We start from the raw sequence: 15953 nt of genomic DNA, 5'->3' as shown, positions 1-15953 counted from the left end.
CAGTAAATTGCATTTGCTGTCCATATTTTTCTATATTAATACAACTCACACAATCAGTAATGAGAGAAGCTGATCAATTTTTTACTTTATGAATGAAAAATATTTTCTTAGAATCATAGAATGGCTTGGGTTGGAAGGGACCTTAAATACCATCCAGTTCCAACCCTCTGCCATGGGCAGGGACACCTCTCACCAAACCAGGTTGCCCAAAGCCCCATCCAGCCTGGCCTTGAACACCTCCAGGGATGGGGCACCCACAGCTTCTCTGGGCAGCCTGTGCCAGTGCCTCACCACCCTCTGAGTTAAGAATTTCCTCCTAACCTCTAATCTAATTCTCCCCTCTTAGCTTAAAACCATTCCCCCTTGTCCTATCACTACCTGCCCATGTAAAAAGTCACTGTCCATCTTTTTATAAGCTCCTTTTAAGTACCGAAAGGACGCAACAAGGTTTCCCTGCAGCTTTCTCTTCTCCAGGCTGAACATCCCCAGCTCTCTCAGCCTTTCTTCATAGGAGAATAGAAGCAACACTTTCACAAAGGTCCTTGTCACATTTGTATTGAAATATATGGGCCGCTTTTCATTAATTTTAGATTTCAGTCAGATTTTCAGTCTATAAGTTCATGTTATAAAAACAACACAGTGCTCAAGAAGTGTTTCTCCCTTTATTTGTGTACAATGCTTAACATGGACAAGAGGTAGTGCACACAAGATACTTTTCCCTTTTAAGGTTTCCCGTGCATGTTGGGGAAATGGCACTTCTGTTTATGCACTTTTTTCTTTTTTTTTCTTGTTTTTTTTTCCCCATTATTTATTTATTTATTTATTTCCTTCAGGCTATATCTCTGTTTGGGAGTTTATTTGAATTAAGGCTTCAGATGGGGTTGTATGAAATAAATGGTGTGTTCAGTATTTTACAATAGACTGGAATTAGGTTCCTTATCTCAGATGACTCACCAGACTTCACATACCGTTGTGATTGCTAATGTCTAACTCTAACATTTATTTGAAATAAAAAAAGGTCACAAAAGAGTGAAACTAATAAAGTTGTGAATGATTTTTCCTCACTGATCTCTTTAATCCACCCTTTACACTTAACCCATCATTGCAGGAAGTAGACTTTTAACTCACGAGAAATCATTAAAAATGAGCATTAATCTTATTGTCATGTTGAATGCGTAGATTTCTATAATAAAATAAGAAATTAATTCCATATTCAAAATGGAAACACCATTACAGTGAGTACAAGTCTGAACAGGGTTTATAATAAGTAAATAAAACATTATACAACGGTATGCTTGTATGCCCCTTTCTGCACTCAGTATCCTTCTGGCTGGACAGACTTCCCTATAAATACATCTCCTTTCTTCCTCTTCCAGTGTCTGCACATATATTTGCTTTACAGTTATGGGAACAGATATCTCAGCTGCATTGTCTGTTCAACAACTGTGGCTGTGACGGAAAAAAATCCTCCTTCTTTATCTCCTGTCTGGCATATTGTTATATTATTATTATTATTACTACTATTAATAGAGTTAATACCATGGTAGAAGCAAGGATTTTTAATCACAGACCTATATATTGATCTTGCCCAAAGGAATAGGGAAAGAGACAAAAGACAAAATACTGTGAAAAAGAAGAACGTTAAGGTGGAATGGGATGTTATGCAGTTTACTATTTTTGATTCATAAAAATATAAGTGTGTATCTAAGGATTTGCCTCAGATGAAAAATATTCCAAAATAATAGAGTATCGATGGCCATCAATGATATTTTCATATACAGAAAATAAAAAGAATCCTTGCCTACTTCATGAGTGGTTATGTAACATTTTACTGGATCCAAAAAATTGTCAGAGTTTGAGAATGATACCATGTTGTTTTGCTTTTTATTACAACTCATGTACACTTCCTTTGTGGTACAGTGTCTTATACAATATTTATGCACCATATACATTTGAAATGAACAAACGGTTCTTCAAACTTTCTATATGCTACATTGAAAATACAAACCATTTAAAATACTGTTAAAAATAATGGGAGCTGTTTTATCATTGCAGTTGTCAGCTGGAGATTAAGCTCATATTTGCTCTGTAATACACATTATAATATTTTGCATAGTGTTATTGGTGGTATAATAGTTGTCATCATAGATACAGTGTAGTAAATTTTTCAATGTATAGTGTTCTGTAAAGAAACCAGACTTCTGATACACTGTCAAAGAGCTTTTCTTTCCAGTCACTGGTAATTAATGAAACAGGTTAGATCATTTGGTATAAAATACTTGTATCACATGTTATGCATTTGGATGGGTAACACAGAAAAGGAAATACAAATCTGGGGCAAATAATCAGTGAAGTGATTTACTTTAATAAATAATTAACTTAGTCCATGAATACTAGATCAGTGCAATTCATGTTCACTTTTAATGCCATTTGAAATAAGTTGAATTATCAAAATGAAGATGGAAATGAAAATCATTATTTTATACTAATTTTGGCTGGAAACATGTTGAAATCTGAAGACTTCTCTTTGAGTGATACCCAGCTCAAAAAAAAACCACAGGGGAAAAACTGTGAAAAAACTTCTGAGGCCTTTTGTCTGAAATATTTCCCAGCAAAGACATAAATTATAGGGTTAACGCAACTGTTGGTGATAGCCAGAGTAGAACTAAACTGCTCACCAAAGTTGAGCAGTTCTTCCCAGAAACAACCTTTGACCACTTCCATCTGGAATAATATATCAAGGAATGTAAAAAGATGGTATGGAGTCCAGCACAAAAGAAACATCAGCACCACTAAGAAGATCAGCCTGGTGGCCTTCGTGTCTTTGTCATTCTTGCAACACTGTGTCCTGAGTGCTCTTCGTTCCCTTGTGTGTTCTTGTAGGGAGCGAATGGTAGAGAAATTGAAGAAGATGATTGCTATAGATGGCAATGCAAACCCCACTATGCTGAATACCAGGCGCTCGGCTGTTGCCCACAACGGGTCGGGGAAGTCCAAAATACATGCTGAGATATTCCACTGGGGAAAGTGTTTCACAGTCCGAAATGTAAAAATTGGGATGCTGACAAGGATTCCAAAGAACCAGGTGAGCAAGCAGATCCCTTTGGCCATGGTTTTGTTCCGTATCCTTCCGTGTGTCAAGGTATGAACAAAAGTCAAATAGCGATCCATGCTGACTGCCACTAGCAAGTAAATGCTGGTATACAAGTTTAGGTGAACGGATGCACTGGTGCTACGACAAAGGAAATTGCCAAATGGCCAGTTAAACTTGTTCCTGACATTCTCTGCCCAGAAAGGGAGGCACGTGAGGAAGATAAAGTCAGCAACAGCTAGGTTCATAAGGTAGATTTCAGCTGTCTTCAGGGGGCCCTTGTACAGTGAGTAAATGACAAGAACGAGCAAATTTCCAAGCATTCCGATAATACAGATGGCGCTGATGTACTTGGGTACTACGTAGTAAACAATTTCCCACCAGTCATTCAAGTCTGGGCAGCTGGTTAAGTTGCTCTTGTTTTCACTTTGGTTTGAGAAGGAAACATTCAGTAGAGGACTTTCAGTCATTTTTCAAAATTCTGAAATGAACAGTAGAACATCTTTGAAGTGAGAGGAAAGGACTGCAAAAAAGAGCCATAACGTTCTAAAAGTTGCAACAGACGTTTAACTGCTGGAAATTCTTTATTAGTGCTCATTGATTTTATAGGCTAGATCGATCCATGATTCTTGTGGGCAATGGTGAGAAATATTCACAAATTGGTAACAATGGAAATTCCTCTACATCCCATGAAATTTCCTCTCTTTGTTGCCACTGTTTAAAGTTGCAGAGAGGAAGGCGTGTACCAGTTTAGTGTAAGTAACTCTGTATGTCTCCTCCAGACTGGTGAGAGCAACAGAAATACCAGAATTCCAGCTCCCTGAGAGTAGGGACAGTCATGCTGGTGACATGATGCAAGGCTTGCAACTTGTCCTGCCCTTTCTCATACACTCTTCTGTGCTATGTATAACTTTGGCAGGATGGTGCCAGTTTTGCCATGTCTGGGACTGCTAATCACTGTCTGTGTGCGTAACTTGTTTGGTTAAATTTGCATTCTCTTCTTCTCTGTCAGTTCCTCCATCCCAAACTTTGGGATTAAAATTACTGCTAGATTAGACAGTTTATTGCCCTCAAATGTCAGCAGTTGTAATAATAAAACACACACTTCTCCTAAACCATGTGCTCAAAATCCTGCCTGGAGGGAATGCCTCTGCAGCTCCAAATTCATTGTGCTTTTCCTGTCTAAACAGAGGCAGCTCCAGTTCAAAAAATTCCACCTGAATTCAGCTGGAGAAAGAGACAACCCCAGACTCCAAAGCATTTAGTGTTTTATAGCATTGGAAATACATCTGCTTCTCTGTGGTAATGGTAACTCAGTGTGAGATTGCGCAGGAATGAGAGCATGGATAAAACGTTATACCCCTATGAAACTCCACCAAATTACCAGCGCTGCTTCCTGCAGAGACTTTATTCTCCCAGTGCTGTCATGCACAACCATATTACCTGGATCTTGTCTATTACAGGCATTGACTCTTAGAATTGTTTAAGTAGGCAAGAGGTTACTGAGTCTGTGGTGACATCTTACATTTCTGTATTTCATATGCAAGGAAAGCGTGTCAGTCATAAAAAAAGAATATTTTTTTTTAAAAATACGGTATTTTGCAATCAGTTATCCTGAATGTTAACTTCCTCTTACAACTATTTGTCTGCTCTTTCAGTTTTTACACCAAAGATAGCTAAGGATAGAGCTTCTGGAAAGAGCATTTAAGGTCACGGTTTGTCTCTTTTACGTGTATGTACAGCCTCAGTGATGACTGGGCAATATGCAGTACATATCTCTGTGGTGGAGAAAGGAATTAAAGGAGTACTAATATTCCACTTCATACAAATCAGTACCTAACGCACAGACCGTTTTTCATCATTGTAGAATTAAGTGCACAGTCAAGTTTTATTTGAGTTCATAACCATGCTCAAGCTGGCAGGCTTGTCAGGGGGCTGGGCTGCAATTCAAGCTAGCACAGCTCCATGGCTTTACACACCTTCCCTCACAGCAGTCACAGTGTTACCTAGTTCACTGAACATCTCGTGCAATCTAAGATAACTTGGGAGGATCTAAAACTGCAAAGAAGGTGCATAGAGTAAATGAATGACTGATCAGCATCAAGGGGGCAGAAGTCTAACCTTTGTCATAGCAGGAGACTGGTTAAGGTGGGATGGTAATAGAAGAAAATCTGTATCATTGTATGTCAAAAATACATGTCAAAAACAATGTAGAAAGACACTAGTTAAACATTTCCTTTTGTAAACAGAATTATTACTGTTACTAAATGCAGAGGAAAAAGACATGCTTATTTTCCTTGCTTGCCCATTTCCTGATATTTTCTTGCTATCAGTTAATGTCAGTCAGTTTGTGCACTTCATATGGCATCTGTGTGCTACAGCCCCAAATTCATCCATGGTGAACTATATTAAAAACTATGGGAATATTTACTTGTCACTGCAACTGAGATTTTAGCCGTAGCTAAATCTGACTTGTTCAGGTAGCAATTGTACATGAAGTTTCTGTAGAGCTTGTGTTACTGGGATAAATTTCTTCAAAGTCTACTAGCTAAAGCCCTAGAGCTACCACAAGCCACAACCTACATGAACTTATAGCTCCAGATTTCTTGTTGAAAGAAAATGCAATTCATTTGCAATTGCTTAATTCGTTTCTTCTTCAAAGGCAATTTTCTTTTGTGTTTTGAAGTATTTAAAGCTGATTGACAATTAGCCACAAGAATGGTTTTCAGTTTATAGCCTTAATGCATTCCAGTATTCCAGCTTTTATGCAAACAATGACATTTTTTTCTACTTTGAACTCATTTCAGATTAGTTTCCATGTTCTTTGACTGTATTACTACTATTACGATTAATAAATAATTCCTAGTTAGGATCATGTCTTCTAGAAACATTTAAGTTTTGGGAAAAATTTTTAAAGTAAAGATTACTTTGAAAGAGAAAATTCTGCAATCCGATAAGTATATTCAGCTATACAGAGATTCCGTAAAGTGAAGCAACATATTTTTACAGATTAGAAGGACCTTCAAAGTCAGCTGCACAATGAAAGAGAAAGGGAAACTCTTACTAGACTGCACACAGCAGAACCGAGAGCACAAAAGAATATATTTGAAATACTTTTAATAAAGTCAGAACATTAAAAACAGATAGAAATACCTTGTCCTTGTCTTTCCTGGAAGTGTAGGTGAAGCTTCAAATTCAGGAAAAGTTGGCAAATAGCAGTACAGTGATTACTGAGAGAATTCAAAGATACGTCCTGAGGCACGACTGAATGCTGTCGTGCTGCCTGAGTGTTTTGTTGGCTAAGCATGTTGTGTATGATGTTATAATCTGGCAGAAAGCCTTAGGATTTTTTTTATTTTTTTTTTCCAAATGTCAGCTGGAGTAATTTTCAAGGCATGTGAGATATTTCATTCTTGTTGTGAAATTATATAAGCCATATGCCTTGGATTTTGTTTTCATGTAACCATAAACGAAAGTCTCGTCGACCTGTAGGTTGGTGGCAGTTAAAAGTTCCTTTGTGTAATTAACTATGTCTGCAACAATAGCAATTTTATCAACAGCTCCAAACCACCCTCTCAGAGCCAACACAAACAAAGCCAAACTTTGTACTAAGTTTTCAGTGTGGTGGGAGCTCCTTCCTTGGCCAGCCCTGGGGAGGGAAGGTGGCACTGCATACGTGATGGGCTGTGCCAAGGAGCTGGGGTTAGAGCAGAGGAGGTATTTGGGAAGGGCTGCTGAAACTTGGAGCCACTAAATCTTTCCTCCGTTTTTGAAAACTGACGTCCTTTGCACCCCACTATCGCTGATTAGCACACAAATTTCTGTGAATGTTACTTCTCAGGAGTGTATGATGATGGCTGTATTTTATCAGACATGCACCCATGTAGAATCCACATTTTGCGTGATCACCTCAGTGTTTGTAGCCTGAGACTAATTGTTTATAAACTTATTTTTATGCTTTTCATTTTAATTGTCCTCTTATTAGAGCAATATTTAAAAAAAAAAAAAAAAAAAAACAAGAAAAAACAGATATATATCAGTATATCAGATTTTTAAATACAAAATCTCTCTTAAGTACGTATGTGTAAACAATAGGTATTTTCAACTTCTTTTTAAAGAACAGTGAGAAATTATGAGGGGACTGGAATATTATTTACTTATATGAAAGCATTCTTCCCATTGGCTAGTGACCCCACAAATGCACCATCTCTCTGAATTCTTACTCTTTTGTGTCCTTTCTTGGTTGATAAGTGAGTTAAAATCAAAGACCATGCAAGGCTGCACTATGATATCTTATGGGATAAGACATAAAACACATTTAATTTGAAGATTTAAAGGATATAAATATTTTTTATTTAAATAGCATCTTATTTCAACATAAATTTATTTTACTAAATAAATGAAGCAGTGTAAAAATATATCTCAAATGAAGCTATATACTTCTGTCAAAATATTTTTTTGGCATCTTGATTAAAACTTTTGTTTTGGCAAAAACCTGAAACACATTTTTTTTTTTTTTATTACATGACCTAAGGAGTCCTAATAACCAACAGGAGATCAGTCTTTAAACATCGCAAGCCACTCTGACTCACTAAGGTAAGTGCAATAGAAGAGGAGATCTTCGTCACAGACTTTCCATAATTTCCTCTTTGCTTACACTAGTGGATTTTTGTTTAGATTTTTTTTTTTCATAAAGAAGAACCTTTGAGCAATAAAAAGAAGTCTGGAATTGAGCCTTGCTTGGACTTAACTCTATAAAAGCAGCCAACATTCACATTTTCTCATAGACTCTGAATAGCAAATGGCAGCTGCATCTAAAATCTAAATGATAAAATACATAGTCTTACTAAACTCATCATTTCAAAATGGGATCAAAGCCCAACTCCTCTTTGTAAATCCAGCTTCATATTTTCTGTTGGTTTTTTTTATTGCCATCTCTATAAATTTTTGTCAGCAGTGAAGAAAGATATAAAATTAGGATTCTATACATTTGGTGGAAATTGTGAAATGAATAGGCTCAGTTCTTAAACATCTTAGAAAAAGTCCATGTAAGTGGTATCTTTACAAAAAGAGTGGATTTAATTTTTTATTTCTTTGCGACTTGGGTCTTCATTTCAACCTGTGAAAAGCATATACTGGTTTAGTAACATTTTACACTTTACACAGATATTGTGGACTGCAAATGAAAGAAATATGAAGGATCTGTTTCTGTATACAGAATTAAAAATTAAATGAAAAATGTATTTGTATACATAATTAAAACATTCATCTATTGTTGCCTTCAACTTGTGATACTCAGGGCACATTATTTTATGTTTTAAGCTAACATGATCTTCAGCCATCCCATCTGTGTTGACTTCCCTACAAAAAGTACACATTCTCTAGGGCCATATAGGGAATTAGAAATCTCTAATTGGGCCTCTCTGATCAGAAAGATTAAACAAATATATTGATGAAGGCAGAGGTAAGACTGGTTGCTCAGTTACTACACACATTACAGAGTAGAGAAGTGGAAGGAGTAAAAAAGGTCTTCGGAGTTCTGGCTCTTGGTTCAACAGTTCAGCCATTAGAATCTTCTTCCTCATAGCACAGTTGGAGCCTTTAATTATCTGAACAGATTATCTTTTTGGCACAATTATCACTTTGATTTTCTTTATTGAAGTGCCTTGTATATCAATATAGTTATCTTCCATGAATGATCATTTGTTCTGGAACAGGAGAGAAGTTTTGTGATGTGACCTTGTGACCTTGGTTTAGCTTGACTAGATTTGTTTATGTATACTACAGACAGTGGTTTGTAACCACTTAAACTAATGGCATGGTGATTACAATTACTAATAAACTGATCCTGCCAACATCACATAACAGTTATAATCAAGCCCTACTACCTACAGCTTACAGAGGCTGAAACAGCAAAATATGGAAGGTGCAAGTACAATCCGGGAACCTACAATGTACTGACCGAGGAACAGAAGGAAAGGATGATCCAATAGCTAACATAAACAGCTAAAGAATTTGGGAGAACTGAACTGAGTTCCTGACTTCTCAACAAAGTCCCTCCTTAACAGCAACCTTTTCCTACCCACAACAAGCATCAGCTGTTTGTGCCAACTCCTTTTAAGACTGTTAATTATGCTTTTCAGGTGAAGCCAATAATCCACTTGAAAAAAAAGGACAGTAAAAAGATGACAATTATTCTTGTGCATACCTGGGATGGAGCAGCACTGGACCGAGACCCAGGCTGGGGACGAGTGGCTGGGGAGCAGCTTGGCAAAAAGGGGCCTGGGGCTGCCGGTGGGCAGCAAGCCTGGCATCAGCCAGCAGCATGCCCTGGTAGCTGAGGGGGCAACCTGCATTTTGGGGGGTGTTAAAATCAGCGTAGCCAGCTGCTCCAAGGAGGTGATTCTCCTGCTATGCTAAGCATTGGTGTGGCCTTACCTTGAATATTGTGTGTGGTTCTGGGCTCTGTAATATGAAAAGGATGTTATGGTCCTTGAGAGTGTCCAGAGGGCAGAAAACCGGGTCAGACACTTCCTGTGAGGAGAGGCTGAGGATACTTGGGCTGTCCAGTCTGCAGGAGAGGAGGCTCAGAGGCAGCCTTGTTGCTCCCCGCAGCTCCCAGAGGAGGGGAAGTGCAGAGGGAGGCACCGCTCTCTGCACCCGATGGCAAGGCGGCAGGGAACGGCACGGAGCTGAACCAGGAGAGGGTCAGACTGGGCATTAGGGAAAATGCGTTGGCCATGAGCGTGGTCAGACACTGGGGCAGGCTTCCTAGAGAGGTGGTTGGTGCACTGTGCCTGCCAGTGCTCAAGACGCATTTGGACAATGCCCTCAGTAATGCGCTTGAACTTTTGGTTAGCCCTGAAGTGGTCAGGCAGCTGGACCAGATGATCTTTGAAGGTCCCTTCCAACTGAACGATTCCGTATCATTCCATCCCGGAAATGTCAACTGAGTGTTGAGGTAGGTGCTGTTCCTCTGGCAATGGTCCCCAGCCACCTCTATCAGACTGAATGTGGAGTTATCTTTTTGCATGACTGAAGTCTAAATGAAAGAGTTGGCAGCCTCAGGTAAGAGGGAAGACAGGCTGTGGGAGGTGGACAGGATATAGAAGAGTAAAAAAGTGAAGTAGTAACAAATTGATATCCCCAGCTATGAGATCCTGAGGATAAAGTCTGTCCTTGTTTTCCCAGGAATGTGTCTCACGTTTTCCCTGGTTTCTCTGAGAATGTGACAGAGCAAAGCATGCAAGTGTGACCATAAACTGCCAGTAGGTAAGATGTAGCTTGGACATTACACTGGATATTCATTTCTAGGGTGTTTTTTTTGTTTGTTTGTTTGTTTTTTGTTTTCCTACCTGCATAAATTATAGATGCCAATGCTACACAGTGTACACGGTGTGGGATCACTCTAGAAAGTTGCAACCTGGAAATCAATATTATGCGTTCTACAATCTGCAGAGCCTAATGTAAGGAATTTGCTTTGCTGATACTATCTGTTTGTTTTGATAGCGGAGCAAAGGTTTTAGGCAGGAGGTCCATCCTGCAGACAGCTATGGAGGGCACTATAGGTTTTTGTGTACCCCAGGTCCTCACAAAGAAAAGGAGTATTTGCTGTTTCATGGAAGCTTAGGCTACCAGGGTAGAGAAAAGCTAGTGAAATGATTTCAATATCCTTAGCTGCCTTAATTCAGATTTTAACTTCCAAAGGTATTGAGGGTGTTCAGCACCATGCAGAGATGGGCCCTGAAAAGAAAGCCAACCCCAAACTTGGAAAGTAGCTAAAATTCTGTTGTTTTAACTCACTTTCTGTTGGTACAACAGGAAGTGAAGGAAAGTATCTGCAACAGTTGCATTTCTCAGAAGTCTTTCCTGAGTAAAAGGACTCAGGCTGGAAAACAAAATGCCAGCAAATTTAATATCTTAAAGTCATTTATTTTCTGTCGTACATGCTTTCTGCACAGCAAAACAACACATGTATGTATTTACATGTTTTAAATTAATATTGTATTCTTGACAAGTCATAACATTTTCATATTTTACTTCTCAGTACCAAATACTCAAAATTCTCTTCCATTGCCCCAATAACCTCTGAATGGAGTTCCTTTAATTTAAAGGTTGTGTGAACAATATGCTCATGAACAAGACAATGTTGATAATACTGGAAATAACAGAAAGGCTTGGAGTGTTTCATCATAGACGTCTAGGACAATATATAGAACAAACTCTAAAAATACTTATGATATAGGATTATACCGGATGATTAAATAAAACATATAGAAATTTTCAATAAATCATCTACAGTCATCTACATACCATAGTTTTAATAGCACATCCACAAGCTTCTAGAGCATTTCTTTGGTTTAATTATTTGAAGATTTAATACAGGCTTTCCAGCATGAATGGAACTTTATTGCTCCATTCAAGCTCTGATGATTAAAGGCCATGCATTAACAGTCTGAGTTTAGTGATCTAACCAAATTCTGTTTTGGGGGGGAGTTGTAAGGCTCCAGTTTTAAGTGCTCCAACTGGTGAGAACATGAAGGCTCTGAGTTTAAGAAGCTTTTAGATCAACTCCAAGTTGATTTTAGATCAAGGTTCCCATAAGTAAAAGTGCATACTGACTATTCAGTACACTGAGTTTCCTCTGTGTGAAGTCCTTTGATTTTTAAATCCAGTCTAATTTAGGAATTGATATTTTGTATTAAAATCACTCATATTAACTCTATAAATAAAATTTAGGTAGTATTAGGGTCTGAAAATACCATTTTTGATTACTCTGAATATTCAAAGCTCCTATTAGCTTCAGTTAGATTTCTAAGGTAGCTAGGTGATGCTCTCCTCTGTATTCTGTTTCTTCTTGTGAGATTATACCAGTTGTACTGAGCATTTATATTTCCATTAAATAACATGAATATTAATTATGTTTTTGTGAACATTAAAAAACTAGTCTCTGAGCTGACATATAGGTATAAATGAAGATAACATTTACCCACCCCAAAAGAGCTCTCCGTAGTGAACATTTTTTTTACCTTGTGGCAGAAAGAGTAAAGAGTCTCCTGCTACAAAGAAAACTCTACTGCCTTCATTAAGTTGGTTGAAGTTTTCCTCCCTTATCTGCATTACCTTTTCTGAGCTATGTTCCATGCATACAGGCAGATGTAAATCTGCACCTAGCAGAGGCAGAGCAGTTGCAAAAAGGCACAGCTTGTAAATCAAGCAACCCATATTGCTTTGGAGCAGGGAAAGGAAAAGTCCAGAAGAGGGTCACACCTAAAAATCTGTTTGAATAATAGTCCTACAGGATTCATTTAAACTTACATAAATATGATTCCCTCCTATAAAAACATAGTCTAACAAAACTGTATGGGTACCATAAGTAGTTGCACAACCCTGACAATAGCTTCTATACTGGGACTCTAATAAGACAACTGTATGTGCATTCAGACACTTATATTCCATGGAAATATAAACATTTCAAATGAAACATGCAAGAAATAAAATTCAGCCATGAAAACCATAAATATGCTACAAAGAATGATTCAAATGTGAAAAATGTCCATAACATTAGAAACAGTTCTCTGTATGAAGTTTGCATTAAGATCAAACCATTGGTTTCCCACAAATGATGAATGCTACCACGTGTTTATTCTGTGGACCCATAGCAGATGGATATTAGTGGAGACTGTTATGTTTGATCCCCGCCCCGACTATGAACAAATTGTGCTACCGTGGTAATGGGAAAACAGACTTTTTCCTTGGATATTCACTTGAAATGGAAGTTCTTAAAGTGTCCAGGGAGTTTTCTGCCTTCACAGACTGTGACTTTCTGCACCTCTGTGGGAGCAAGTTCTTGTAGAATTCCACAGCCTTCTTCTGGAAGTGCTTCCCGACTATAACGTATAGGACTGGGTTCAAGCAGCTGTTGCTAAAGGCGCAGTAGGTAGCTATCTGGGTCACAATGTCATTGATTTCTTCAAGGCATTTCAAAGTTTTTGCCAAGGAGCAGATTGTATCGATGAATGTGCTGATCTGGAACGGGAGCCAGCAAATGACAAACAGCAAGAGCACAGCGAGGACCAGCATGGTGGCTCTCCTTTCTGTCTGGATTAACTTCATTTTTTGTAACTCACTACTTCGTAGGGCCTTGATGATCTGGGTAGTGCAATAGGTAATTACACAGAGTGGGATCACAAAGCCCACAATATTCAGCAGGCAGTTGTTTGCAGGGTGCCAGTAGGGGGATGGATAAGCAAGAGAGCAGGCTGTGATGTTGTATTCTTTGTAATACTGTAGTTTTCGGAAGACCATCGTAGGTGAGCACATGAACAATGCACACATCCAGACTACAAAGCTATTCCACTTGGCACAGACAGTTCGCCTCATCCGTCCCAGAGACATGGTTTTCACCAAGGCCAGATAGCGGTCAATGCTCACTAGCGTCAGAAAATAAATGCTAGAATAAAAATTCATGTTGCTGACTGTGTTGACGGCTTTACAGAGGAACAGGCCAAAAGGCCACTGAAAATTATTAGAAATATTAATGGCCCAGAAAGGCAAAGAACAGACTAGCAGTAGGTCAGCAAGTGCCATGTTTGCTAGGTAAATTTCAGCCACTGTGCAGCGACCCTTGTGGAAACACAGTACGATAAGGACAAAGGCGTTTTCTATTGCTCCCAGAATAAATATAAACCAAAGGAATCCAGGCTGAAAAGTCTGTAGCCATAGCCATGCATCTGAATTTATACATGTGTATCCATTCAGCTGATGAACTTCGGAATCATTGTGGAAATCTGCTGGAATGATTGTGAACTCCTCGGTGGCCATAAGCTTGTAAAGTTGTGTGACATTTTCAGTTGTGATGGTAACCATTTCTGTGCAGAGAAGAAGAAAAAAAACACGCGAAATGAGATCATTGCTGCAAAAGACACAATGAGAAAAGCTGGCTCTGCTTTTACCACTGTCCTAAAAACGTGGTATTGAACAGGCTCACAATTCTCTGGCTTGTTTTTCTGTATGCACCCTGCATGCTTGTAGAGGGTTTTAAAAAGCAAACTGCCATGGACTGTGCATTTGGATCAATCAAGGGGGTGAAACAGAAGGGATGAAGCAACAGTTGTCATTGTAATAAGCAGGTTAACTGAAGCTGGAAGAGAACATTGGCTGGCCTTTATTCACTAGAGCTACATTTTTTTTTCTTTATCTTTTCCTTCCTTCCTTTCCTTCCTTCCTACCATGGTAGGTGGGTTGGCAGGTTCGCAAAGATGGTGGCCATCTGGCTACAGTGAGCTAATTCGGGTGCAACAGCACAATCTGAAAACCAGGTGCTATACTGTAAATATTCAGAACAGTCTAGGGTCTTACAGGGAGCTATTTAAGGGCCTAAATGTCAGATATGTGCTTCAATGTCACTAGGATTAAACAGTAGTTAAGTGTCCAGGTTTCATTTAGTAACATTAAAATGTTAACTGTGTTACCTGTATTGCTGTGTTTCTGAGATAATTAATGCTCAAGTACAAGACTGGTTTCCCAGTATGCATGTATAGTTCCCTAGACTAGGTGACAATAAAACTGTTTTTCTTATTCCAGGTCTTTAAAATACCACAGTTTATATTATGGTTTGGCTGGAAGCTTTTCAGATGTATTTTTAACTAAAATATTTGTCTGATTCATCTGGTGAAAAGACAGTGAAAAGGGGACACATTTGTAGTTCCTGGAAGGATGAGGTTCTCATTTGTTTTCTAGTTACTGCGTTTGTTGTTTGATAAATGTCAGTGCTGGATATGCACATAGACATTTGGCTGTTAGATTCAGAATTCCTGAAAGATGATGGCCATATTCTGTGTATTTGTTTTGAATTAAGTACTGTAGTGCTTGGGAACCAAAAGCAAAGATCAAGATGGCATTTCACTACCTACAGTAGAGGCAACAACAAAGACTCTCTACCAAATTTATAGCACAGTTGTCAGGCAGTACAGGTCAACTGGATAGAACAGGCAAGTGGGACTGAGAATTTTGAAATACAGGGCAGTTCAAAAATAGATTAATGAGCACAAACCAAAATGACAGCAATGCACATTTCCAGTCTTTCATAACTTAAGTAAAGGACAATATTTGCATAAACTGGACAGTAACATAAATATTCTCATTCTCCAAGTTTATCTTTCCAAACCCAAAACTTTTCAAGCCCATATCTAGCCGCAGGAACATATCTCTATCCTCTAGCATGTATCCTAACTCTTCATCCATCTTGTCCTTATTAGAACCACCTCAGCCTTGAGACACCTGTATCCTTTAGATTTCTGAATGTTTTCAACCAGCATCTGGAGAATGGGCTGGTGGCTGGTGGAACCAGTTTATTATCTATCATTACACATTGTAGACACCTGTCCAGTGACGTATGCGTTTGGTTACACTGGTTACCTGGAGCTTTTAGGTCTTGAGGATATGGATTTGTTTGTTCTATATTGAAAGCAAACACCATATGCAGTGCATATTATACAACATTGGAAATATTCTGATCTATGTTTGTTATTCATCTTCCATGTGCAAACAACTGCTGCAGGTTGTAAATTTTTGTTTTAGCCCTTCCAGGCATCTGCATATACATTGCATGTTTCTGTGATTTTATTTGTTCATATTTCAGTACAATGTAGGATAATACCAAAAGATTCACTGAAACCTAGATATGCCTCATCTAGTGCTTCTGATTTATCCATTAGTCTGTATTGGATTGGTTTGACACAACCTTATTCTCGACATGCTTATATTGGCAGTTCCTTATCACTTTAATTTTCTTTTTTGTCCTCTATATGTTGGTATATTGATTATTTGTTATTATTTTTTTAACCTATTTCCAGGAATT

At 38.4% G+C, this 15953-nt stretch overlaps 2 protein-coding genes and 1 long non-coding RNA gene across 5 annotated transcripts in view; 1 reads left to right on the top strand and 2 right to left on the bottom strand.

The window, feature by feature from the left end:
* Positions 1-648: 648 nt before the first annotated feature.
* On the bottom strand, positions 649-6939 carry BDKRB1 (bradykinin receptor B1). Of its 2 annotated transcripts, none has more exons than XM_083837610.1 (2): positions 6245-6939; positions 649-3614 (listed from the first exon to the last, which is right to left on the bottom strand). In XM_083837610.1, the coding sequence occupies exon 2, from the start codon at positions 3559-3561 to the stop codon at positions 2476-2478; it is 1086 nt and encodes a 361-aa protein (XP_083693736.1). In that variant the 5' UTR covers positions 3562-3614; positions 6245-6939; the 3' UTR covers positions 649-2475. The 2 variants fall into 2 exon arrangements, with proteins under 2 accessions (XP_083693736.1, XP_083693735.1); XM_083837609.1 differs by having other exon boundaries at positions 649-3572; positions 6245-6936.
* Positions 6940-8253: 1314 nt separating this feature from the next.
* Positions 8254-15953, top strand: part of LOC310899987 — a 12734-nt gene continuing 5034 nt past the window's right edge. Inside the window, exons 1-3 of the long non-coding RNA XR_014584755.1 lie at positions 8254-9490; positions 9951-10052; positions 10283-10363. This is a non-coding gene — a long non-coding RNA (uncharacterized lncRNA). The remainder of the gene's footprint in view (positions 9491-9950; positions 10053-10282; positions 10364-15953) is intronic.
* BDKRB2 (bradykinin receptor B2) overlaps positions 11003-15953 on the bottom strand; it is a 25929-nt gene continuing 20978 nt past the window's right edge. For both annotated transcript variants that reach the window (XM_083837159.1, XM_083837158.1), the window contains one exon: positions 11003-13962. In XM_083837159.1, the coding sequence (XP_083693285.1) occupies positions 12815-13960 (1146 nt within the window). In that variant the 5' untranslated portion in view covers positions 13961-13962 and the 3' untranslated portion in view covers positions 11003-12814. The remainder of the gene's footprint in view (positions 13963-15953) is intronic.

Source organism: Anser anser (assembly GCF_964211835.1).
Source record: "Anser anser genome assembly, chromosome: 5".
Taxonomy (NCBI): Eukaryota; Metazoa; Chordata; class Aves; order Anseriformes; family Anatidae; genus Anser; species Anser anser.
This window is presented reverse-complemented; position numbering and strand designations above follow the sequence as displayed.

Excerpts from the sequence above, each read along its gene's own strand:
- BDKRB1 (XM_083837610.1), bottom strand. The coding sequence starts at position 3,561 with ATGACTGAAAGTCCTCTACTGAATGTTTCCTTCTCAAACCAAAGTGAA.